At 45.9% G+C, this 26,068-nt stretch overlaps 2 protein-coding genes across 2 annotated transcripts; both read left to right on the top strand.

Moving 5' to 3' along the window:
• Positions 1 to 1,067: 1,067 nt before the first annotated feature.
• Positions 1,068 to 20,956, top strand: TOP2A (DNA topoisomerase II alpha). Its single transcript, XM_054801873.1, has 35 exons — positions 1,068 to 1,168; positions 1,527 to 1,673; positions 1,809 to 1,899; positions 2,362 to 2,425; positions 2,946 to 3,091; positions 3,452 to 3,549; positions 3,878 to 4,090; positions 4,294 to 4,467; positions 4,666 to 4,767; positions 5,243 to 5,380; positions 5,558 to 5,696; positions 5,984 to 6,141; positions 6,417 to 6,542; positions 7,038 to 7,148; positions 7,242 to 7,347; positions 8,012 to 8,121; positions 8,877 to 8,969; positions 9,400 to 9,514; positions 9,833 to 9,954; positions 10,531 to 10,679; positions 11,361 to 11,592; positions 11,719 to 11,853; positions 11,978 to 12,178; positions 12,763 to 12,958; positions 14,276 to 14,367; positions 14,960 to 15,103; positions 15,207 to 15,290; positions 15,919 to 16,116; positions 17,067 to 17,172; positions 17,467 to 17,607; positions 18,048 to 18,198; positions 18,342 to 18,406; positions 18,723 to 18,848; positions 19,913 to 20,133; positions 20,408 to 20,956. The coding sequence occupies exons 1-35, from the start codon at positions 1,136 to 1,138 to the stop codon at positions 20,555 to 20,557; spliced, it is 4,677 nt and encodes a 1,558-aa protein (XP_054657848.1). The 5' UTR covers positions 1,068 to 1,135; the 3' UTR covers positions 20,558 to 20,956.
• Positions 20,957 to 24,512: 3,556 nt separating this feature from the next.
• GJD3 (gap junction protein delta 3) lies at positions 24,513 to 25,241 on the top strand. Its single transcript, XM_054801782.1, has one exon. The coding sequence runs from the start codon at positions 24,513 to 24,515 to the stop codon at positions 25,239 to 25,241; it is 729 nt and encodes a 242-aa protein (XP_054657757.1).
• Positions 25,242 to 26,068: the final 827 nt, after the last annotated feature.

Genomic DNA, 26,068 nt, shown 5'->3' with positions numbered 1-26,068 from the left:
GCTTCCCTGCACCTCCAGCGAAGCAAATGCTGTCGCTGCCCCAGAAATAAAGACACAAAAAAGTTGGCGTTTTGGATGGCACCCAGCGCTCTGTTACGGGGGGGGGGGGGGGCCTACCCAGGACTTCGCCTGCGGCAGCGAGGGGCGTGGGGGGGGCACGCTGCAGCCAGCCCAGGGAACAGGGAGAAGGTCTGGAGCCATGTGTGGGCTTCAGCCCCATTGGGAGCTGCACAAGTGCAGGGGGACACCGCAGGGACAGTGAAGTCCCAGGGTTCCATTTCCGGTGATGTCAGTGTTGCCAGGTGCTGTGTCAACACACCAGCCTCTCCTGGGTGGCAGGCAGCGGGGTTTGCCCCTCCTGGAGCTCCGGCAGCAGACGAAGGCAGAATGCACAAGAAGCAGGCACCCTCTCTGCAGAGGAGGGGGAAGGCAAGGGGGTGTGGGCAGGGCTGGGGCGCAGGGTGTGGGCAGCAGGCAGGTTTGGGCAGCAGCAGGCAGGTTTGGGTCCCTGCCCGCACGTGGCAGCAGATCGGTGACTCGGGTACGCACACGGGGACACGCTCCAGGGCCCATGGAAGAGGCAGTGCTGTGCCCCTGTGTGCCCAGTGTGTCCCCAGGGCCCGCCCAGTGTGTCCCAGTGTCCCCCTGGGGCCTGCCCAGTGTGGCCCAGTGTGACCCCAAGACCTGCCCAGGGCATCCCAGCAGGACCCCAGGGCCTGCCCCGTGTGCCCCGGTGTAACACGAGGGCCAGCCCGGTGTGTCCCTGCGTGTTCCCAGCAGCTGCCCAAATGTCCCCAGCGCGTCCAGTACGTAACACCGCCGGCGACAACCGGGCAGACCTTAGGCCCCGCCGCACAGCGCCCTCCCCCCTCGCTCTTCTATTGGTCAATAGCATTGTCCGTCCCGCAACTATCCCTTCCGAGTGGCTGGTTTGAATGCGCGGAGCGCCTTGTGACTGGCGAGAGAGAGGGGAGGGACGCGACCCGTATCCCCGCCCTCCCGCTGCGATTGGCGCCGCCCTGGGGGCCCGCGGGCGCGGATTGGCGGAGAGTTTCGGCGGGCTGAGCGGAGGTTTGAAATCCGCCGGGCGGTTGGGGGCCGCCATCGCCGCCGCTCAGCAGCGCCCGCCGCCGCCATGGAGCTCCAGGAGTCCCCGTCGCCCCTCCGGGTGCGTTCGGCGCCCCACACACCGCGTTCCCTTGTCCCCGCAGGGCTTCGGCTTCCCCCGCCGCCCCGTCCCCTCGGCGCCCCGGGCCTCCCTCAGCTTCCCGCCGCGTCCCCTCGTATCCTCCCCGGGCCCCTATCGCGGCCTCTTCCCCCAGTTCCCCCGGTCTCCTCCGAGATTTCCCCCATCCGCGTCCTCCTCGCCCCCCTCAGGCTCTCCCCTGGTGCCGTGTCGGGGTCCGTCGTCGTCGTCCCCCCTCCGCTTGATCCCCTTCGCCGCCGCCCCCCCCCCCCCGCTCCGGTTCGGTTCACCTCCCGGATCCCGCCGCCCCTCACTGCCGCTGTCTCTTCCCCCCGAGCAGCCCGCGAACGAGAACCGCCGGGTGGCCAAGGGCGATGGCGCCAAGAAGCAGCTCTCGGTGGAGCACATCTACCAGAAGAAGACGCAGCTGGAGCACATCCTGCTCCGGCCCGACACCTACATCGGCTCCGTGGAGCTGGTCACCCAGGTACGGAGGAGGCCCGCGGGGCTAAGCCTGAACCCCTCGGTGGTTTATAAAGCACAAAACATCTGCTTAGCAAACCGATGGCACGGAAGAGGAGGTGTATTTGGGGACTTACGTATTTCTTGCCTTCTTTTTCAGCAAATGTGGGTTTTTGATGAGGACGTGGGCCTTAACTGCCGAGATGTGACCTTTGTGCCCGGCTTATACAAAATCTTTGATGAGATTCTGGGTAAGGTGACCTATTTCTTGAGTTAATGATTGACAAGTTATTAATGGGTGCTGAGTGTCTAAGAAAAGAAACTGGAACTAAATGTAAGGACTTATCAAGTGGACTTTTGTCTGGTTGTGTGTTGCGTAATTTGAGGGATGGTGTTTACAGGGTACATTGTTCGTTGACTGTGCTTGAAAATATTGGATGCTAATGTCCTTCCATTAACGCTACTTAATAGTAAGCCATTCGTGGGATGGTGGCGTGCTCTATTACAAAACCAGTTTCATTCAGCTCCAAATTCTGCCTTTTATGTTAACTTGTAGTACTCATCTTTGTAACTTGCCAAATATTTGCATACCAAGATGATTATTAGTAACATTGTATCGAATTTTTGCATTAATTCTGCTGAAGACACTTTACAGTTAATGGTTCTGTCTTGATTGAGAATGTAATTTAATAACAATAATCTTTCCATTCTAGTCAATGCTGCAGACAACAAGCAGAGAGATAAAAGCATGTCATGCATTAAAGTTACGATTGACGTGTAAGTTTTATTTCGTTTTTGTTCGTTGCCTTCCCAACTCAGCTGCGTTCAATTTTCTCACTCAGATGCTGTTCTGCTAAGCTGGTGTAGTGTTGGAGGGCTCTGCAATGAGGCTGATCCAAGTTAGACCAAAAGTAATTCACCAGTTGTGAAAGCCCTTTTCTTTGTTTAGTCCTTTGGTCTCTTACAGAGAGCTGACTGGTGAAATGATTGCTTTTTTATTGTTGTTTTTCTGTTGTGGCCATTTTCCTCTTTTCTTCCTCTCAACCTTTTTTATTCTGTCATTGAGCACAGATAGAGGGGTTTTATGTAGGGGATCCATTTCATAGACGGTATCTGCAGATATGGGAATTTTTTTGTTGACTTGTCCTCCCTCTGCTGGCTGTTTCTGCACTTGCTGAACAGAGATTTGCTCTTGATGAAATGGTGGCTTTTCCCCAGAGCTTTTGGGCAATACTTGTTTCATAGCTCAGTCATTTGCAGCCTTAAAACCACACTTTTTTTTTTTCTTCTGCCCTAGAGAGAATAACACAATCAGTGTATGGAACAACGGGAAAGGTATTCCAGTTGTTGAACACAAAGTGGAGAAGGTCTACGTGCCTGCTCTTATCTTTGGACAGCTGCTAACATCCAGCAACTACGATGACAATGAAAAGAAAGTCACAGGTAGGGAAGACTCTCAAATATGCGCTGATATTTCTGAGCAGCCTGATGGGTTTAAATGTGTGAACTGAAATAACATGGGGGGATGGGGCTCCTTGATGCAACATGAAAACGGCGTTCTGAGTCCATCAGAGAGAAGTCTTCATGCTCTATTTTATAATAATAATGGTACAAACATGGAGAACAGGAAAAATCCCAATTAAACATGGATTTATAGTCACGTACTGAGTTTGCAGGGTATTGTTGCTTATTGACAGTTATACTTTGATTGTGCCGAAGTGGCTGAACTCCTGTTAGTCTGGAATTCTTTTAGATGGTTTTGAGCAAAGTAGTAACACAAGTCTGTTTTCCTTCTAATTCCAGGTGGGCGAAATGGTTATGGAGCCAAACTGTGCAACATATTTAGCAAAAAATTTACTGTTGAAACTGCATGTCGTGAATACAAAAAGTTATTCAAGCAGGTATGAACACTTCTCATTTCAGTAAGGTTATACCCAAGATTTTCAAATAAGACCCTAAGTTTTTGTTCCAAAAATCTAGGAGTAACTTGCATTAGTGTGCTGTGATTAGAATAAATTTGGCCCATGGTTACTGTACCACCAAATATAATTGAAATTAATAATGAAATGAGCAGATGTAATCAGAATCTAGTTTTTAACCAGTGGTTTGGGTTTTTTTCATTTGAAAATATTTAAAACTTGTAAATCAGCTTACTGCTTTTAAAAGCTAAGCTAGTTGCGTGTGTGTGTGTGTATTAGACTTGCAACTCACAAAACCTCCTTTTCTCAGACCTGGACAGACAACATGGGAAATGCTGGTGAAATGCAACTGAAATATTTTGATGGAGAAGATTACACGTGTGTCACTTTCCAACCTGATCTGTCAAAATTCAAAATGACGATTCTTGATAAAGACATTGTAGCACTAATGTCTCGAAGAGCATATGATATTGCTGGATCCACAAAGGATGTCAAAGTTTTCCTAAATGGACAGAGGCTGCCTGTAAGTGAGCATTTAAAAGAAACTAATATCTGTATTTTTCATGCCATTTAAACAGCGAGATTTTGTTGAAGCAATTTATGTCGTTGCACCTAGTAAAGGGAAAATTTGCACAAGTGATTTCTCTACCCATTTTTCAGGAGGATATGAATGAAGTATTTTTAGGAGCTGTTATAAACAAGTTGTCTGCTTTCATCTGTATGCAGGTGAAAGGATTCCGCAGTTATGTGGACCTCTATCTGAAGGACAAAGTAGATGAAACTGGTAATGCACTTAAGGTTATCCATGAGGAAGTAAATTCTCGGTGGGAAGTGTGTTTGACTTTAAGCGAAAAAGGCTTCCAGCAAGTTAGCTTTGTCAACAGCATTGCCACTACAAAGGTAACTCCTCTTTATTTAGTCACACTAATGTCACGTTCTTCATCATTAATACCCTTAGCCATTTTCAAATGTATGTATGTTAGTGAAAAATACTTAGTTGCTTAATGTTGCAAAGACTATACTTAGTTTTCAATAGGTCTACCTACTGTGTTTTTTAAATGGAATCACCACCAGGTCTTTGGTCCCATTTTCCCTTAGGGTGGCAGACACGTTGATTATGTAGCTGACCAGATTGTGACTAAACTCATTGATGTTGTGAAAAAGAAGAACAAAAACGGAGTGGGGGTGAAGCCTTTTCAGGTACGATGTCAGAATTTCCCCAGTGGGAAACACAACTCGAGCATTATTGCAAGCTGTAAGTACAGCTTACTGCATTACTGCATTAATGAATAATACATATTTCCGTGGTACTGGCAATATATATAAAATCGCTAATTATAGAAGTCTCATATTGTCCAGTTTAAGCCCACTAACGCTCTCTTCTCTTTGTTTGGCTGATGTATTTTTAATCAGAACACTATTAGTCAGTGCAGATGTGCTAAAACTCAGATCTGTTGGATAGTACCTAGCTAGGCTGAGAGCTGCTGATTCCTTGACATCCCAAATCATATGACATTGTTCACAAATGTTCATTAGCTGTCCTAAATTCTTTCAAGACATCTTTGAAATTTCAAAACCGTGCAGTGATATCTGAGTTTTTCCTTGCTGTCAGAATGCACTGCTGTTACAGAGATGAGCCTGTATAATGTGCGATGCTCGTTGTATTTAACTATAGGTGAAGAACCACATGTGGATTTTTGTGAATGCCTTAATTGAAAACCCAACCTTTGACTCTCAGACTAAGGAGAACATGACCCTGCAGGCAAAGAACTTTGGCTCAACCTGTAAACTGAATGAAAAATTTATTAAGGGTGTAAGTATTGATATACGTGGATAATCAAGATGTCTCTAAAACTGCATCTTATGTTTCATGTGATAAATATATACTTTTGAAGTAATGTCATGAACTAAAGAAAAAGTATATAACTTAGAATTCTGTCAGTTTTAAGGCTTTTCCCACAATTGTTTGGGGTTATTTTTTGTATTGCAGGCAGTTGGCTGTGGCATTGTTGAAAGTATCCTAAACTGGGTAAAATTTAAAGCTCAGAGCCAGCTGAATAAGAAATGTTCGGCTGTGAAACACAGTAAGATTAAGGGTGTTCCTAAGCTGGATGATGCCAATGATGCTGGTAAGTGTTTTACATCCTTTATAACCAATTCATTCATAAACAGTTAAAACTTGTTTGTTAGGCAAATAAGAGTTGTCTCCTAAGGAAAAATTAGAAAACCCGTAATTATAGTTTATCCCCCATTTTACAGTTCCATTTACTACGTTTATCCCCATTTACTATGTCCGGTGCAACAAAACGTGTATCTGTTAGAGGATATTTATTCTCAATCAATTTGTGAGTATGCAGGCTTTGATTTGACTTGTTATTAGAAAATTGACTTGATTTTTTGGGTTTGTTTTTTTTAGGCAGCAAGAATTCTTTAGATTGTACACTTATCCTGACTGAGGGAGACTCAGCCAAAACATTGGCTGTCTCTGGTCTAGGAGTGGTTGGTAGAGACAAATATGGAGTATTTCCTCTTCGTGGGAAAATGCTCAACGTCAGAGAAGCTTCTCATAAGCAGGTCAGTTGGAAAATCTTTATAGTCTGCATGTTAGAAGGCGCGGTGTGCTTTGTGTAGTGCAACGTGTTTGAACTGAGTCGGTACAGCTGAACACCTCGAACACTGTAACTCATGGGAGTAGAGTCTTAAACACCTGAGTCTAGTCTCATCTTCAGCCTTGCCTTGCTGGTTAAAGGGAAGTATTGATCAAGTCCTGTTATGGATAATTTTAGGCTTTTTTGAGCTACATTTTTAAGTCTGAAAGACAAGTTTTTATTCCATGTGATCTTTTCCAGATTATGGAAAATGCTGAAATCAACAACATCATCAAGATTGTGGGTTTGCAATATAAAAAGAACTATGAAGATCAAGAATCTTTAAAGAGTCTTCGCTATGGAAAGATTATGATTATGACAGATCAGGTTAGGTTCACTAAAATTGAAAATTGGGAGAGGGAAAAAAACCCAACACTTGAATACAGAGGAAAGAAGAAAATGCTACCTTTCTCCCACTGCCATTGTTGTACCTAATCCTCTGTATTTGTTTCTTTTTATCATTTTATATTTTAGTGGGTCATAATGTCTTTTCAGCCCCAAAACAAACCAGATAAAGTAGAGAGGGGAGTAGCATCACCAAATAGCTAAATACTGTCTTTCCAGTCTGCTGATTCAAGGTCCTTGACCAGTCCTTGATACCGTTTTATTCACCAGGAATGTGCTTTTTCTGTTTCTCTTAATTTTCAGTTTCTCTTAATTTTCAGTAGTTAAACAATGCATGGTCACCTTTTTAGAAGTGAAAGGTATTAGGGTCAGTTAGCTGGAATTATAAAATCATTTGCTATTAAGCTAACAATTGTCACTTCCATCATGTCCCTGATTTAATATGTCTTTTTTCTTTTTTTTTTCTTTTTCAATCAGGATCAAGATGGATCGCATATCAAAGGTTTGCTGATTAACTTCATCCATCACAACTGGCCATCTCTTCTAAAACACAACTTTTTGGAGGAATTTATTACTCCCATCATAAAGGTATGGGTTGGGTAGATGGTAAGGTGAATGAGGAAGGATCCATAGGTCCAAATCTGCCTCTCATTTCACAGTTAAAATATTTGTTCATTGTAGGCCTTCAAAAACAAAGAAGAAATTGCGTTCTACAGCATTCCCGAATTTGAAGAATGGAAAAACAGTACACAGAACTACAATTCATGGAAAATCAAGTACTACAAAGGTTTGTAGAAAACATAATATGGTGAAATTAAATGACCCAAGTAAGAGCATTCATGATTAAATTCAGGGTTAGCCCTGCTTTTGCAGAAAGAGTTTGGACCAGGTGACCTCCAAGTCTCTTCCCTCCTAATATATTCTGATTACAAATACATGTGACGTAAAATATAAAAGTAAGGAAGCCATAACTTCTAATTGTATAAAATCTCCCAAAATGGAACTACAGTATTGTAGGTAACCGTTCTTTCAGCCCTCTTAGGCAATTGTGCTCAGTTTTATGTGCTGTTTTCCACAGGACAGTCCGTGGGTACTGTTAGCACTGTAAGCTAAGTACTTATTCCAGAATTGCTTAATACCAGTAAGAAAGTTGCCAACTGCAGAACAACGGCTGGATGATGAGGAATCACTTCCAATTTGCACTTAATCATTTCAGATATCTGCAGGAGTTACAGACAAAATCCAATAGTACAACATGCAACTGCTCACTTATCTGTAATTCTTGTGATTTTTGTGATCTCATTTTAAAGTAACTTAAGTTTTCAGTAAGTTATCTTCTTGCTGTACATTTATATGATGCATCACAGAAAGTAAGCAAAGAAAAATATTTTTTTAACTGTAACTTGATTTAAGCAGGAAATTATTTGGATTAACTAGTATTGTCTCCGCAGGTTTGGGTACCAGCACGTCGAAGGAGGCTAAAGAATACTTTGCAGACATGGCTAAACATCGAATTGGCTTCAAATATTCTGGTCCTGAAGATGATGCTGCGATCACCCTGGTAACTAACGCTTGATTTAATTGCTGACTTACTACCTTTGGTATTCGACTGCTTAGAGTGCTGTGTATTTTCTCTTAAAATGCTCTTAGAGGCCTTTGGGCTTGAGACAATCTCTTTGTTACCAAGGCTACGGCTTTAGTCTAACCAGTAGAAGCAAATCTGTCCACGGACCTCAGGCCAAGAGCACCCTTTTAATGATGGTTTTTAAATATAGCTCAGAACAAACTAATCACTACAAACCAATTGACATTTTCAGACACAATAGTAAATATTCCTTTTACATTTTTCTGTATGTTCTGCTGCAATTTTCTCCAAGTCAGACCTCCCCCTTCTCCCCCAGATTTTCTTGTAAAATGGTTCACCAGTGGATTAAAACAGTCCTTGCTTCTGTGAACTTCTTCACCTTCAGCAGACATTGACTCTTAAGTCTTCTGAGCTATTAGGCAAGGCCAAAAACCCCAAGTTTTTTCCCCAAAATATTAATTAATAGGGAAATCTGCTTAGTTGTATGTTATTATGTTAAAAATACATTTACACCTAACTACCATGTCTCTTAAAGTCTGGTAGAAATTACGCTTTTAATATATTTAGCTACAAGAACCTTTTATTGCACTTAGGCTATTAAGTCAGCCTGTTTAGCATGTTATTCTCCTGAGTAAACTCTTCCTGTATGCTTTCTTTTACTCAAGTGGTCCAATAGCATACACCGCAGAAATGTCCTAGAATTGAGTTACTTTTCATTTTGAAATACACAGGCCTTTAGCAAGAAGAAGGTAGAAGAGCGAAAGGAGTGGCTGACTAATTTCATGGAGGATAGAAGACAACGGAAGCTGCACGGTCTGCCAGAGGTAAAAGGAAGGAAACCGGTTTCCTCTCTCTCCCTGGGGCTGTTCTCAGCTTCGTTCTGAGCTGCACACAACTCAGTCACTGAATTACGGAACAGTTAAAATGTTTCAGGATTTTGCAGAGCAGCCGATCCTCTCATCAGTGTAGCCTCATTGTCAATTGTCCAACAGTTCATTTCATTTATACCTCTTATCTTTCAAATTACCTTATCGATCGGGCAATGATAACTCGAGCAGGACTGTATGACAACAATTTCTCAGAAAAATGGGCCTGCATCGCGAGAAGCGATGTTTTGCTTTGCCATGCTAAGAATGTTAGCACTTGAGCTGTGTTTAGCTAGTCTTAGAAGGAACTTCCATTTTAGTGAAATTAATGAAATATAAGCTAAGAAACTTGTTAAAATTAAGACAGTCTTGCACCTGTTTTTCTTAGGAATACCTATATGGGAAAAATACGACTTACCTGACATACAACGACTTCATCAACAAGGAGTTAGTCCTGTTCTCAAACTCAGATAATGAAAGATCAATCCCATCACTGGTTGATGGTAAGTTATTTCAAGATAGTGATTCTGCATAGTGCATTCCCCAGAACTTAATAAATGGGTGTTTGTACATCATATCATCAGAATGAAGGTAACCTGCGGAGTTTTCAGGGTCAGTGTTCTGAGGTCCGTTTTCTGCTGTCCAAGTTTTTTAATCTTTGGATTAAATGTCTTGTCTGTTTTGTAGTATATTATTGCAAGTACCTTACTCTCCTGGTGCAGAATCTTTAGGTGTGTAAGTTGCTCTTAGTCTCTAGAGAGCAGAAGCTAAGTGAAACACATTGTATGTTCTAATCACAAGGTCTTTTCTTTTTCATACAGGTTTGAAGCCAGGTCAAAGAAAAGTTCTTTTCACGTGTTTCAAACGAAATGATAAGCGGGAGGTGAAGGTTGCTCAGCTGGCTGGTTCTGTAGCTGAGATGTCCTCATATCATCATGGTGAAGTAAGAACCTGGCCTGGTTGTGCAAAATGCTCTTTAAATGAAAAGCAAAAAAGCCCTTCTCTTGAGAGTTAAGATGCCTCTAAAGCAGGATTAGATGTTTGAGTGTAAAAGCCAAAGCAAAGTGGCTGTATGTCCACTATTAGTACTTGTATATTAATTTAATGGTCAGTCTGCCTGTCCTACCTGGACTTTATGGGAGTATATTTCATTCAATAAGTAGAATGGGAAAAAAACCCAGCTTTATCTGTGATAGCTTTAGGGAGATGTTAATAGCCTTTCTGCCTTGGAGAGGAGAAGTTAAGCACTAAAACAAGCTTCTCTTGGCAGACGGATAGGATCTTTCATTGAAGGTTTCAAGAACAGGTAGATAGCAGTATATGGTGGGTCACTGGAATGTACCTAGTCATCCAGACTAGAAGGTCTTGGGATGTGCTTTCAGAGAGAGTTTCCTCCTGTATTTTATTAGCTGAGTTTATCCTCTATATCAATTCTGTTCTTGGTGTGAATTTTGCTTTTAACTTTGTCCTTGCAGTGAAGAATTCTGCAATTTTAGCTTCGAACTTTTCTTTATTGCAGGCATCGCTGATGATGACTATTATTAACTTAGCTCAGAACTTTGTGGGCAGTAACAACCTCAACTTGCTACAGCCTATTGGTCAGTTTGGCACAAGGCTGCATGGTGGGAAAGACTCTGCCAGCCCTCGATACATCTTTACAATGCTCAGGTCAGCATTTAAGATTTCTTCCTGTCTTAAATGTTCTTAGCATGTTACAGAAGTCAATTTGACAGCATTTAAAATGAAAAATGAATTTACTTTTTCCCTTTAAAACTTTGGACTACTTGCAGCAAGAATTGAAGTGAGGTTTGCATCCTAGATTCAGATTTGTAAACTTGGTTATCATCCCAGAGAATATGGAAATGGAAGCAAAAACAAAGGGAGAAATTTGGTAGGATAATAAAAAATGAATTTGAGTTGAGAGAGGGAAGTTCTAGTATCTGAAAGTACAAGGCTGTAGTCTCTGTGGCCCAATGGTCACTCGGTTTGAACTTGATCAAATCTGTTACTTGAGCACGTGTATGGTTGTACTAAAGCAAGGTACACAGAGAACTGGAGCCTTCCCGACATTAAATGTCTAATACACGTACTTCAAGTATGAGCTCAGGGTCCCATAAAGTCAGTGGAACCTGTAGAGATTGGTGAGATTGCTGAAGATGCATCTCTGTTTTTGAGTGTTACTCTAGAAGCCTAGTTTCCTATGGTAGACACCCAGGCTGTATGGCCAAAGTTGACTGACAGGAATAAACCTGATTTATGTGGTTGGTTTGTTTTCTGGAGGGTTGTTTTTGCATGGTGGTCACTGTTCTGTAACAAGAATTTGGGCTTAAATTCTCTGCTCCGTTCTAGCCCACTAGCACGGTTGCTGTTCCCACCAATGGATGACAATATCCTGAGGTTCCTATATGATGACAATCAACGTGTGGAGCCAGAGTGGTATATGCCTATCATTCCAATGGTGCTGATAAATGGAGCAGAAGGGATTGGTACTGGCTGGTCCTGTAAGATTCCCAACTTCGATATCAGGGAAGTTGTGAATAATATCCGTCGTCTGATGGATGGAGAAGAGCCGTTGCCAATGGTAAATAATGTATTTAAAAAACAATATCTCGCTCATTAGTTTATTCAGCGCATTGTGGAGCATTTTGTGCAAGTGCTTAAAAACAGACTCAACACAAAGCTGAATCCAGTGTTCTTTTCTGCTTAGCTTCCCAGTTACAAGAATTTCAAAGGCACAATAGATGAGCTGGGACCTAATCAGTACGTGATAAGTGGTGAAGTGTCTATCCTTGATTCTACAACCATTGAGATTACTGAGCTGCCTGTCAGAACGTGGACACAGGTAATAAACAGTGAATTTGTCCTAGGAATGTATAGCTTGCCCCGTAAAGCAAAACATGATTAGTGGTTTTTGGAGCTTTTAATCTTCATGGAAAACATGGGTCTGACTTTGATTCTTTTCTCAGACTTACAAAGAGCAGGTTCTGGAACCAATGTTAAATGGGACAGAGAAGACACCCCCGCTAATCACGGACTACAAAGAATATCACACAGACACAACAGTGAAGTTTATAGTGAAGATGAGTGAAGAAAAACTAGCGGAAGCTGAAGCAGTGGGGCTGCATAAGGTCTTCAAACTCCAAACAAATTTAACATGCAACTCCATGGTATGTAATGGATTTTGCTGAAGAAAGTTCTTGTTTTAACTCAAAGATTGTGCACTCTGCAGACTGCAAAGCTGCAGTTGCTGCTTGTAATGAAAATGCTCCTTTGTGGTAACCTATTCCCTTTGCCTTTTCTGCTGTAACTGGTTTTAAATCAGCTTTCTAAATATACCCTCAAAAGGTCAAGAGACTGGCTTGGGAATGGGCTGAGAGTGGTATGGTTTTGCCTGAAGGAGTCAAAGTGATCTGAAATCACACAATTCACAGAGACCTTTGTTGTGACAACAGCACCACCATTGAATGTCTGGGTTCTGACAATATGTGAAGCTTGATACAAAGATGTTTATCCTGCAGATAGCTTTAAGATTCAAGTAACCTTAACCCTACTATGTGTTTTGAAGAACTTTGAAATTCTAAAATTGTCTCTGCTGCCATGCTTGCAAACTGAAGTAATTTCTAAAACAAGGCTAAGGTTTTATAATTTGTTGGCTAATAATTCAATTGTACTGTCACACCTGTGTTATAGCTGTTTTCAGTGGGTTTGGAAAACGGTTTTATGATCATAATGCCTGTGTTCTTTCATCTAGGTTCTTTTTGACCATGTCGGCTTTCTGAAGAAGTATGACACACCCCAGGATATTCTTAAAGAGTTCTTTGAACTCAGGCTCCGATACTACAATTTGAGAAAAGAATGGCTTATTGGAATGCTAGGTGCTGAGTCTGCAAAACTGAGCAACCAGGCTCGTTTCATCCTGGAGAAAATAGATGGCAAAATTGTGATCGGTATGCATTGTTCTGGGTTACTTGGTTGATGAAACTGGGAGAACCAGGTGCTCCCTTGAGTTCTGTCAGCACCCCCTCAACCCCGGACTGGCTCTTAACAAACTACACCAGAGCTTATCTTTCCATTCCTGTTAACATACAAGAGGAAAATGCTTCACAGAGTATCCTTGGTCTATAGAGCATTATGCACATGTTATTTAAAATGGGATATTCATACAGCTTTCCTACTGTGTTTGACACTATTTTGAGAGTAGAATTTTTTTTTAAATAGTTTAGCAATAATTCCTACCTATTTCTGAATCAGTAGGAATAGGAGTTAAGTACTGGTGGGGCTAGAAAGGGGTAGTGTTTTCTGTTCAAATGCATGCTTCTTAAGAACATGTGTGTGTCTGTGTTATCTCTGTGAACCTCTGCAAAAATATTCCAGATCATGTTCTCAGTGGATTGGGGTTTCAAACTTAGAAGATACTCGTTAGCAGCATCTGAGAATCATGAGCTAGAAAAAGAACCAGATCTTTGTTCCCAGCATTCAAATTTTTCAATCAACTTTTCCACCTCAGTCTAAAAGGCAGTCTGTATTTCACTTGCATTCGTGGAGGATGCAGCTAGACAAAGTGTCATAAGATGCTTTGTGGTTTGTGTCTCAAGGCAGCCCAATAATCCCAATAGCCGGTGTCTGTTTGACTTGACTCAGGAAGAGAAATAATTCCCTTGAAATGCATTTTCTTGGGTTTTTGTAATAAGCAGTTTCAAGGCTGACAGAACTGGTTTCATTTGTATTTGTGTCTCATGGTTGATTGCTTCTGATATCTTAAAAAGGAACAAATTCCAGCTGAAGCATTTCCATTGGTCGGGGCACTTATAGCATAAATTTCCCCAGTGAAGTCTAATGAGGTGCAAGCTATACCAAAGCTTTTGAGTGCTATCAGGTTTGGGGTTTTTTTTCCTCCACCTGCCTGCTTATTATTGTGAAACCTTTTTGATACCATCACACCTTTTTTTCCCCAAGTTCAAAAACTACTTAGGGCATGGAAAATGCAGATATGGAAGTGAAGAAGAATATATTTCCAGTGCTCTGGCAGGTGTTCCCGAGAGGCACAGGAGCAATGCTGACCTGACAAATCACCTGCTAAGTAGGAACTTTTTAGGGGTTATCTCTTCCACATGTCCCACCTCTGGTGAGGAAAGGCTATTTTAGAGCCTGAGAGGATGCTGAGCTGCTAGAACCATGGGATCCAAAACGTAAAGCTCATCTGTCTTTCCTAACAGTGATTGGTAGTGGTCACTAACTGACAATCCTGAAATGTCTGTTTACAGAAAACAAACCCAAGAAAGAGTTGATTCAAGTTCTTATCCAGAGAGGATATGAATCTGATCCAGTGAAGGCTTGGAAGGAATCACAAAACAAGGTAATGCTTCAGTCATCCTCTCTAAATAGATCTGAACTGGCCCCTATCTCTGAGGTGTCATAATTTGTAGGAAGAAGCCCAAGTTGCTTTTCAATTTGTAGGATTCCAGAGCTTGCGTGTCTGGTATGCCTGTGATAGGAAATGTAAGACAAGCAAAAGTTCAGTCCCTTTTTCAGAAGGCACTGAGACCTAGTCATTCAGGTCTGAGTCCTCTTGCCACAGCAATGTCTGCTCTTCCTTGAGGGTTTCCTTCCGCCCATGGGACACAGTTGTAGAAGGGCTGTGAGCAAGATGACAGTTCTAAGTAGCCTGAGGCAGCAATCTGGGCTATCAAGACAGAGAGGCCAAATACAGTGCAGCAAAAAGAGATTTGGAGAATTGTTTTTGCAGGTGGATTCCTCCGTGTGATAGCAGCTGAGGTTTTAAGAAGCCTAACTTCATCTCTATCCATTTTCGAATTGTTCTAGAAGACTCTAGAACACCACAAGCACATGGACTACCTGTGATGCAGTCTAAATTCGATCAATAACCCTTCCCTTGTGTGTCAATGTATATATTTTGTTGACAATCTTTGTTTTAAATCCACATTCAGGAAGAAGAGGAGGAGGAGGAGGAGGAGAATGACAGAGAATCAGCTGCAGCTACCGGACCAGACTTCAACTATCTGCTGAACATGCCCCTTTGGTATCTGACTAAAGAGAAGAAAGATGAGCTCTGTAAGCAGAGAGATAACAAAGTATGTTCTTTCCTTTTCTTATAAATGCATTATTATATCATATATTTTTTAAATGATGGATTAAAATATGTGACTAATGATTATCAACTGTGATTCCCTTTAGGAAAAGGAGCTGGAAAACCTTAAGCGCAAGAAACCCTCTGATCTGTGGAAGGAAGACCTTGCTGTCTTTGTTGAAGAACTTGATGTATGTCAGTGTTCAGTGCAGATGACTGACTCCCTTGTAGTCTTATCCGCCAGCTCTTTATTACTTTTTTGTTATAACAAGGAAACTAAAAATGATAACTCCTATGTGCTGCACTCGTTGCAGAGAATGAAAGCTTTCTTCACCTTTCTAGCTTGGACAGGAGTAGCATTGCCCTAGGCCAGGGAGTCAAACCAGCAAGGTGGCCATTGGAAGGAGATCAATCACCAGTCTGAATAGCAAAGAGGAATTTTAGGAGGGCTTGAGAGAAAACTAGTACTAGGGTATAGTCTGAGGAGATGTACATCAAAGGGCTTTTTGGCACTGAGAAAGTGAGGGAGGAGCTGGACTTTACTGAACAGAGCCCAGATGTGGGCAGATGATTGTGCACCATCGCCCACAATGTCTCTTCTTACTCCCCAAGTAACTGAACTATAGCTCTGGCTTAAACCATTGCTTGAAAATGTGCAAATCTGTAGCAGGGTGGGAAGCTTCATTTAAACTGATGGTAGGAAATCCAGCAGCGAGTATAGAGTGCTTTACTGCAAGGGCTGTGATGGTGGGTTTTTTCAGTAGTACATTGTTTCTTTTGTATTCTCATGGTTGTATTATTTTATGCTCACCTCTGCAGGCAGTGGAAGCCAAGCAAATGCAGGACGAGATGGCAGGCTTGAGTGGTAAACCTTTAAAGGTGAAAGGAGGGAAAGCGAAGGTGAAGAAGGCGCAACTGTCAGAAATAATGCCGTCACCTCACGGCGTGAGGGTTGTTCCTCGGATAACTGCAGAGATGAAGGCAGAAGCAGAGAAGAGAACTAAAAAGAAAATAAAGGTAAAAAAGACCATTCCGAATGCTTTATCTTTCTTTACACCCTCTTCAATATAGTCCTAAAGAAATGCAAGTTCTTGTTAGCTGAACTTGTCCTGATGAAACAGTTATTCAGGAGGAAGGATAGAACCTTTGGACATGTGGAATGCTGGAAATGGATGTTTCTCAGTCTAAAGGAGAACGGATTCACTAACGTATCGAGAGATGGCTTAGAGGGAAATCTTTTGGCAAAAGCATATATCACAATGTGAGAGATGGGTTGGTGGCTTAGAAATGAAAAGGCCAGATGCAAACAAGGCTGTTCCAGGTGTCTTGGGGATTTTATAAATCTTCTAGCAGGCAGGAAGTACAGCTAGTAAACTCACCTCTCTAGAACAGCCTTTGCATTTCCAGTAATGCTTTCAGCCACTTAATGCCATTATTGTTCTTGATATCAAGGAGATAAAGATGATTTAGCCCTTTTCCTAGGGCTAGTTGAAATTATTCCATTCAGCCAATTGCAACATAGAAAATGAAAATATCCTCTCACCTGTTTTGACCTGTAAGCCAGATGTATCGCTCCTTTCCTACAGATGGTTCTATCTAACAGTTTTTCCAAATAACTTGCACTGTTGTTTTTAACCCACCCTGTTCAATTCTGCATCCTCAACACACCCTAGAGCCATACCATCAGCACACAAAGGCGGTACCAAAGTGCGCTCTGGAGTGGGGACAAAGTTCCTGTTTTTGTTAATGTTGGATTTTGCATTTTAAGCCACCTGATCTGGGGACAGATCATGTCTGATTTACTTGGCTGTAATGGATTTTACACACAGTTTGTTTCACAAACAGATTTCTTGTATTGCTAACTTTCGTACATCTAAAATAGGCAGCTCCTTTCTGCATTACTTTGTGTGCCTCTTCTAATTGTGCAGCTGACTCACTATCTATTTGATATCTGCTTGTATCTTCAGAGTGAAAAAAATGAATTTGATGAGAATCAAGAAGAAAACGTGTCAGGAGACAAAGAGTCTTCAGGCCTTAAGCAGAGATTAGTGCAGAAGCTTAATACTGAGCAAGGTAAATGCTTTTATTTTTGTGTTCCATCAATGGAAAGTGAGGGGAAGGGTTGTAAATTTGGTTATCTGATCCCTTCCTGAAGGTGATGAGTAACATCTAGGATCCGTATTTTTGGAAAAACTAGGTGAAAGTGATCCTGGATAACAGTCAAGCGGGATAAATTACTATTGCTCTTTGACGTTTAAGCCAGAATCCTCTGAATTTAGTGATGTATCTCTAAGTCGAGTTTGAACTGCTGAGCCTGAAGTACACATGGAAATTTGCTAGTTCATCCTGCCTCCCAATATTTTTCAGGTGGTAAGAGACAGGCCATTCTGCCATTTAAGCCATTAAAGAAAATGAAGAAACGAAACCCTTGGTCTGACTCGGGATCTGATTCAGAGTCTGATTTTGAAGCGCCTCCTCAAAGAGAGAGAGTGGTTCGCAAAGCAGCAGGTGAGTGATGATGCAAATGCAGAAGACGGGCAGTCTGGAGGAAAAAAATTGAACAGACTATTTAGAGAGCTCCCAGAGTCTGAGATCTCGGTCAGAAATAATTTTTAAGAGCCTTATTTATTTTACTGTATATAACAACTAAATATTTCTATCATTTGAGCAGATTTTCACAATGCTTTTCAAGGAAAAGCAGAAAAGGGCAATTAGAGAAATAAGGTTATTGGTTTTAATTACACAATTGTCTTGGCAAAACAAATGCATTGTTGGTAAGCGAGCCCAGAATACACTTGTGATTTGGAGTCTTCTAACTGGCAGTCTCAATATCTGCTTGTTTTTATTCAGATCTTTATTTTTTAATAACCGCAGCTAAAATATTGAAGAAGAAACTGAGCTGCATATTGCCAAATGTATAAAATAATACATCTGTGTTGTTTCATCAGCCAAAGTCAAGACCATAATCAGTTCGGACTCGGATGCAAATCTCTCCAGCTCAGATGAGGAGTTTGAATTTCAGGGTAACAGTGAAGGCAACACTGAATCAGATACAAACTCAAAAGAAAAATCTGCTCCCAAGCCCAGCGCTGCTCCAAAGTGAGTATTTCTCCACATAGGCACTGGAAATTGGTTGTGCTTCTAGTGATAATGCTATATAGAAATTAATAGCTCTTTTTCTTCAGTGCACCTATTTCAGTGCGTCATAAATTGAGAAAAATACTCGGGGTTTTGTATTCTAGGGAAACAGCTGAAAAAGAAGCAGCTAAAGCTCCCAAGGAAAAGCCAGTGCAAAGCACTATCCCTGGTGAGTACAAGACCTTCTGAACTTTGAGTTTCCTAAAACCCCAGGAGAGCACACTGGGCATTGTGATCAGTGCCTGACACTGACAAAGGCAGATGTTAGTCACAAGATGTTGCAAAGAAGCTTTGACGCTAGGGTACAGGCTGGTTTCAGGGCACCAGGCTTTTTGTCTGTTTCGAACTTGAATTTGTGATTAATCCAGTTTTAATAGTTGTTCTCTTTATAAAGTGGGTCAAAATTATTTCCTTCTGCTCTAATGTTTATAGCCAGAGCAGCTAATTTGACTATTGCAGATTTACTTTCTGCTTTCTTTATTCAGTTCAAGTCCAAGACATTGCTACCGAAAATGTGAGTCAAGCTCCGGCAGCCCCTGCTGTCTCTGTGCCTCGCAGTAAGGCCGCATCTAAAAAACCTCCTGCAGCTAAGAAGGCCAGTGCCACTAAGGGTAAGACGACGTTTAGTAAGATCATTTCTAGATAACAATTATTATTCCTCTGGGAAACAAGTCTGAGTGATTTTGCTAGGCGTTGAGGCCTGAATAACTTGAGTTTTCATTTCAGAAAAGATCTGAGGTTTGTGGCAAAGGTCACCTAGTTGTTGTCGTTTTTAAAGAAGTCCGTTTCCAAACATACCATGTTCTAGTTCATCTCAGACATGCTCGAAGGGAGTGAATTTTAGTTTGGGAACAGGAAAAGTGAATGCTTCCTACAGTGCTATGTAATACTTGGCAGAAATAATCCGAGAGGAATTTGTCTTGCAGTCAATGTTCTACTTCATGTCTTTTGGGGAAGAAAGCTGCTTGGTAGCTTGCTTCCCAGGAAGAAGAAAAGCTTCTTTCGGGTAGCTTGATCTATTTAGTGCTAGCTCGACCTCATAAATCTGTGGCATTTGACTCAGGTTTTTTAAACTTAACTGCCCAGAGTCTTTGTCAAACTTTGAAAGCTGTTTTGCATATTCCATCTCTAGCTGGTTTGGATCCCAGCAGTAAAGCAGTATGTTACTTCACAGCAAAATAGCTGTTTCTTCCACTTCTAAATTGAGAAAGCCCATTATCATTCAGGAATGGCCTGCTCATTTCAGCTTCACTTGGAGACATGCTTCAAGATTCTGTTAAAAAAATGTCAAAATATAGGTAAGAACAAACTCCACGAGTAACTGTTTAGTATAGATGGTAAATTCATTCCTTCCCCATGCAAAAGTTTCGAAGGTTTAAGATTGGTTACGCAGCCTTGAGAGTTCAGGACTTTTCAATCTGAAATAGTCCGTAAATTGCTTTGGGTATACTTTAATTTGATCCTCTAAATGTAGTGGAACTAAGCAGATAAACAACCTCATTTCTCATAATCTTGGTAAAGAGCAATCTTTCTAGAAAACCATGCTTCCAAATGAGACGACCTGCATGCTGACCTCGCAGTATAGCGCAGAGCCGTGTTTTTGTTGGAAGTAATTCACAAACTGCGAATGAGAAGAGAGGCAGCAAAAGGGTTTAAATGCCGGGTTCTGTTTCAGATAACCAGCCGTCCATCATGGATATTCTTGCCAAGACAAAGGCTGCGCCCAAATCCAGCAAGATAGCGCTGAAGGAGGGATCCCAGGATTCTGAGCCTGGAGCAGCGGGTGACAAGAAGTCTGGCCAGACCAAGGGGCGGAAAGTGATCAAAAGGCAGACAAGCCCTTTGGATTCGGATTCAGATTTTGGCTTGAAACCTTCCAAATCAGTTGCAGCAAAGGTTTGTACTCTGCCACCCGTTAGAGCCAAGGCGGGAGGTACCACCGAGTGTGGTGTCGGTTATTCTGGCAGATAGAGCGTGATCCTGACTGGATTGCTGGGTGTGTGGGTGAGGAGGGGATCGGGCACACGTCCTCGTCCCAGATTGTTGGTTTGGTCTCATCGGTCCAAACAACCACCTTACCTGTGACACAGTGGTGCGCGTTTTATGCTAATTGTGTTCCCTGTTTATGCACGGATTCACGATTCACTTCTTGATTATGCTTTCCCTCTAGAAATCCAAGCTGGAAGACGACGATAGCTTTACCATTGATTCAACTGGTCGTGCGGACAGCCCCATAGCAGCCATGCCCCGTACCAGGCCTGGACGCTTCAAAAAGCCTGTCCGATATGTGGAGGAGTCCGATGAGGATGAATTTTTATGAAGATTTTTAACTGCTCATCCAAACCAAGCTACAAACTAGGCTTCAACAGAGCTCTTGACAAGCTGTCACCGAAGAATATCATCTCAGGCTAGGACATCTTTTCACTGAATTTAAGCTAGTCCAAAAATGTTTGTTACCAGTGAATACAGCTCTATTTTTCTTGGTTTTAACTAACTTAGATTTGTTTAAACAGGACCCCCCTACACCTTTCTTGTGAGCACTGGAGCCTTGTGCCCAGCTAGTGCTGATGCACTTCCCTCTTACCCATTAGCTAGTTGGAATCTTTTGACACTTTGTGGTCATTTTAATATTAAAGTAGACTTTAAAACATATCAAATCCTTTAAAATACCCTCTCACATAGATACCTTCCTCTTCAGATATCTTAAAAAATAATAAAATATATAAGCTTTTAACTCCACAACCATAGAGACAGAACATGTGAGGTGTAGGCATTTAGAACTCCACACTAGTGTTTTTCTTTTTTCTTTCGCAGTCCTTTCTGTCTGAGCAAGCCCTTGTTGCTCAACCTCTGCCATGTTGAGTTTTAGCCTTTGGTTTTTTTAAATTCAGATTTAGGAATGGAGGTTTGTGCAGACTTGTCCCCGCACTCTGCTCAGTGTTGGCAGTTTTATCTTCTGTCTGGCTGCCAAGAAACCCCATGTTCAGCTAGTTCAGCCCAAAGGTCATCTTCAGGTAAAAGATGCTTGTGACTGCCAGTGCCTCGTGCTGTTAAAGAGCTAAATGGATGTCTCTGCAGCTGAGAGAGATGGGCTCTTAGGACAGAGGCAGGACAGACATTCACCATCCAAGAATCTTTGATCTGCGGGAACTTGCGGGAAAGCCGGTTGGTTATTCCAACGCGGACGTTGGAAAGCAGATTTCCCCCGTGCTGAGCTCCTCTGCTGCCATGCTTGGCACTAGAAAAGGCTGTTGTGCTGAAGCATCTCCTGCCTGTTTGTTCTTGGGGACAAGAACTTCCCCTTGGCTCCTACGTGGTCACACAAAGAATGCAATCTTCTGCGAAGTCAGGCCTTTTTGTCACCTTGGGGCCACCAGGTTCCTCAGCAGAAGCGGGGAAACATCATCTTCCCCTTCCCCTTAGAAGTACTTCACTGGAGTATTTATCTAGTCATGTTTTGATTTTCATAGAGCCATTTCTATAGCACTAAGGGATATTTCTTGACTGTCTATGTAAATATTTTCTGTCCTTTTCTTGTTGTCTTGAGTTTCTGTCCTTTTTAATATTTATGTAATAAAAGTGGTTTTACTGGAGCTTTCTTTAATAAAAAAGAGTTGTCCTCAGCTGCCTGCTCTCCTAGTTTTCCCTCATTACCATGAGTTGTCTCCGTCACGGTGAGTACTTGCAGAGCTTGTGTGAAGCTCCGTTCACAGTGAAGCCGTAGTGGAACAGAGGGCTTGACACAAGCTCCAGTCTACGTGTAGGAGCCTCAGGCTTTGCAAAGATGGTCCACTCAGTGTCTCTTCTGCTTCTTCCTCTGGTACCTGTGGCTGGGAGTGGAAATCATCAGCTGGAAATCCCTTAGATGGTCACCCTGAGCTGCCAAGCACTGTGAAAACCCCACCGCTGTCCTGTTCTGCTGCCTTGGATCCTACCAGAGGAAATGCCTGCAGCCAACTCAGGTGCTGCTCAGACTTGTTTCCCTGTCGGTTTTCTCGCTGCTGAGACCGTGGTTTTTGCAAAACCGCTGGCTGGACTCGCTTACCTCGGTTCCACAGCTGAGGTTTCCAAATTCCTGTGAATGCCCCTGTGGTACCCGACGTCTGCCCGTGCAGACTGTCTGCCCCAGGTTCTGCTTCTGCAGCTGGCGGGGGTGACCGCAGGTGAGCAGTGGCTGAAGTTTCTGATGTGTTCAGTGCTCCCATGCTGGAGAGTTTTACTCTGGAGTGATGGGTTTGTGCTAAACTGCCTCTCTGAGCTGGAGTTTTGCACCCCTGGGGGGCTGCCTGTCTGCCGGGGGGCATGCGGCAGGCTCTGCACCAGCTGCTCCTGGCAGAAACGGGGGGTCAGCATGCAGGGTCCCTGCAGCAGGGGGGATCAGAGCTACTACTGAAGCCCTGAGGGATGAGCTGCGCTGTCCCATGTCCCCCCCACCTGAGTGCTCAGCACCCCAGTGCGCCCAGAGCATCGTTCACATGGCTGAAACACAATGCAGGGTCGGTGCAGGACCCAGCCACGCTGTCTGCCTTCCCCCATGTCCCGGGCTGGTGATTCACTGCACATGGGGAGCTGCACAGCTGTAGCACCGACTGGCGAATCCTGGGGCCCCCCACTTTCCCCCCACCCCAGCCATGGTGCAGCGGTCGGGCATGGACGCTATCGGTGCCACCGAGGTGCTTTCGCTGGAACCCAGTCAAGTGTGGAGAGTGCTGTCAGATTTTCCACTGCCGGGCTCTGGAGAGCGTTTCTGGCGCGTCCCTGCCGAGGGGCCGTGCTATTTACGGCTCTCCTTGCTGCAAGCGCGCCCGGAGAATCAGTTGTCACGACTCGCACAGCAAATGGCGAGGCCACGGCCGCGCCGCGCAGGCTGCTCCGGGCCGGCTGTGGAGCTGCTCCCGTAACCCCGCCATCACCCCAAATGTATATATAGAGCTGTGTGTGCATAAGCACACGTGCGTGCACGCACACGATGCACTGCAGTGTCTGCAGCAGGATTTTCTCCATCGCTAAATGTTCCTGGCCGGGGCGTTGCGGACGCTGAACTGCTGGAGGGGGAGCTGAGGTGTTGGGCACCGACTCACCATGGGCACCACACAGCCCCGCAGGGGTGAGGGGGGCCCAGGGGGGCCCCGGGGTGACCCGTGTGGGCCAGGGCTCTGTGCCCGGCACCAGAAAGGGAATCTGAGGCACAGGCGAAGGCCATCAGCACTCGGCCAGGCCGAGCAGGGGCTGGCGGGAGCCCCGGCCATGCCACAGAGGATTTCTTGCAGAGCATCGCAGGGCTTTGAAAAGCAGCTGGTCGGCAGAACGGCCTCCCGCCAGCCGGCACAGCTCCGTCTGCCAGCACATGTGCCGAAGGTGGGGGCAGCCTGAGACGGTCCGTGCGACCCTCCATGGCCCCAACAGCCCGGGCTCAGCGTCACGGGGCAGGGAGGGCTGGTGCCAGCCCCGAGCATCCCCTGGGCCCCCGCAGGGCAGAGCCCAGCCCCAGGAGGGACCGTGGGGCAGGAGCCATCATGGCATGGTCGAAGGCAGCCGATGCACCGGGGCTCTGCCAGGGCCAGGGAGGTGATGCCAGCACTGGGGGAGCTTCGGGGGGGGGGGGGGGGGGGGGGGGGGGCTGAGTGTTGTGGCTTGGTACCCCCAGGCCCTGAAGGTTTGGGGAGGAGGCCAAGGCTCGGGGGCATTTCTCCATGGGGGGCTGCTGCCCCCTGCACCAACCTGCGCCCCAGGAGCTGCTGGCCCCAGGGCAGGGGCATGGTTTGTCCTTGGCCCCCCCCCCCCCCTTCCCTCCCCTCTGGGTGCCCCTGCGGCTGCTCTGTCTCTTTAAAAGGACTCCAGGCGTGGCTGCGGGACCGTCATCCCATCCCACCGGACAAGGGACCGGACAGTCCAGGACAGTGCTGGACAGCCGGCACCAGCCACGCTGGCACACCGTGGACCGCAGCCTCCGCAGGTACCGGGGAGACCCTGCCGGGTGGGGGCTGATGGGGGGCTTGGGGCATCTGGGGGGTACCAGGGATGGGGAACCTGGCCCGGTTGCTGTCCCTGCACCCATCTCCAGGGCAGGGCAGGTGCCTGGGGACACGCAGGACAGGGCTGAGCTGGGCCAGCACTGCTGTGCACCCTCCTGTGAGCAGGGATGGTGCGATGCATTTGGGATTGGCACAGCTGGGGCTAAGCTATGGGGGGGGCCGTGCTGCCTGCTGGGGGGTCCATCCTCATGGGCACAGTGTCGTCCCCCCCAACACTGACCCTGCTTCTGCAGTGTGGCCATGGGCGAGTGGGGCTTCCTGAGCTCGCTGCTGGATGCGGTGCAGGAGCACTCGCCCATGGTGGGGCGGTTCTGGCTGGTGGTGATGCTCCTCTTCCGCATCCTGGTCCTGGCCACCGTGGGCAGCGACGTCTTCGAGGATGAGCAGGAGGAGTTCGTCTGCAACACGCAGCAGCCGGGCTGCAAACCCGTGTGCTACGATGCCGCCTTCCCCATCTCCCACTACCGCTTCCTCGTCTTCCACATCGTCGTGCTCTCGGCCCCCGCCGCCCTCTTTGTCATCTTCGCTGTGCACCAAGCGGCCAAGCCGGGGCACGGGGGAGCCTCCAGCCAGCGCGCCCGCCGCCTCCAGCCCTTCTACGTGGGCAGCGTGGTGGCACGCATCGCGGCCGAGCTGGGCTTCCTGCTGGGGCAGGCGCTGCTCTACGGTTTCAGGGTGCAGCCGCTCTTTGTCTGCCGCCGGCGGCCCTGTCCGCACCGTGTTGACTGCTTTGTCTCCCGCCCCACCGAGAAAACGGTCTTCATCCACTTCTACTTCGTGGTGGGGCTGATCTCGGCACTGCTCAGCCTGGCCGAGCTCGCCCACCTCCTGCGCAAGGCCCCCCCGCCCCGGAGTGGGTGCTGCCGCCGGCCGCAGGAGCGGGGCCCGGCCCCCGGGCAGCCGGCGGGGGCTGTGGAGGAGCCATGCTGCCCCAATGCCTCCCCGCCACGGGGGGACCTGACCGTGTAGCGGGCCCTGGGCCGACATCGCTGGAACGAGCTGTGGCTGGTCTCAGCCCGGCCGGTGCCCAGCGGGTGGCTGCGGCGCTTCCTGCCCCAGCCCTTGCCGTGCCAGGGAAGCAGGGCCGTGCCATGCCCCGGTGCCCCCCCCCCCAGTTCCTGTTGTGGGCGGCGGGCAGGCCTCACCCGGCAGCTGCTGGAAAAAAAACATGGACAAAAGGAAACCAAACAGGTCCCATCCCTGCGCTGGGGGTGTCATGAGTGCATCGGGGCTCTGCAGGCCAGGGCTGGCCCCTGACATAGGGGACTGCGGCTGCAGCAGCCAGGCTGGGAAGGGCAGAGCTTTGGGGGTGCTCAGGGGGAACCCCAAAGGGCTCTGCCCCAGCCTTTGGGGACAGCCAGAGCCTGGGGGGGTCCTGGGGTGCCCCCCCCCCCCCAGCAAAGAAACCACCCAGGACTTGGGGTGTCCCAACCCCAACCATGTCCCCCGCCCCGGGCACACAACACACACACACACACACACACACACCCCCCCATGCCCCTACAGCAAGAACGAGCCGGGCACTAGAATAAATAAACTTTATTCTGGAGCCAGCCCCCCCCCCCACCCCCCGCCCCCCCCCGTCCCCCCCCAACCTCCCCGTGCCGGCAGGGCCGGGCCCCGCACCCCGCGAGGCCAGGGCTGGCACCGCCACACGCTCCCGCAGCCCCCACCCCATCTGGGGGAGGGGGGGGAGCCGGGGCAGGGCCCGCCTGGCACCCCCCGACTCTAAAACCACTAAAATCTCAACAACAACAACAAAAAAAAAATTTAATAATAATAAATCGTGTGCCCCC

The sequence above is a fragment of the Grus americana genome, chromosome 22 (genome assembly GCF_028858705.1).
Source record: "Grus americana isolate bGruAme1 chromosome 22, bGruAme1.mat, whole genome shotgun sequence".
NCBI lineage: Eukaryota > Metazoa > Chordata > Aves > Gruiformes > Gruidae > Grus > Grus americana.
This window is presented reverse-complemented; position numbering and strand designations above follow the sequence as displayed.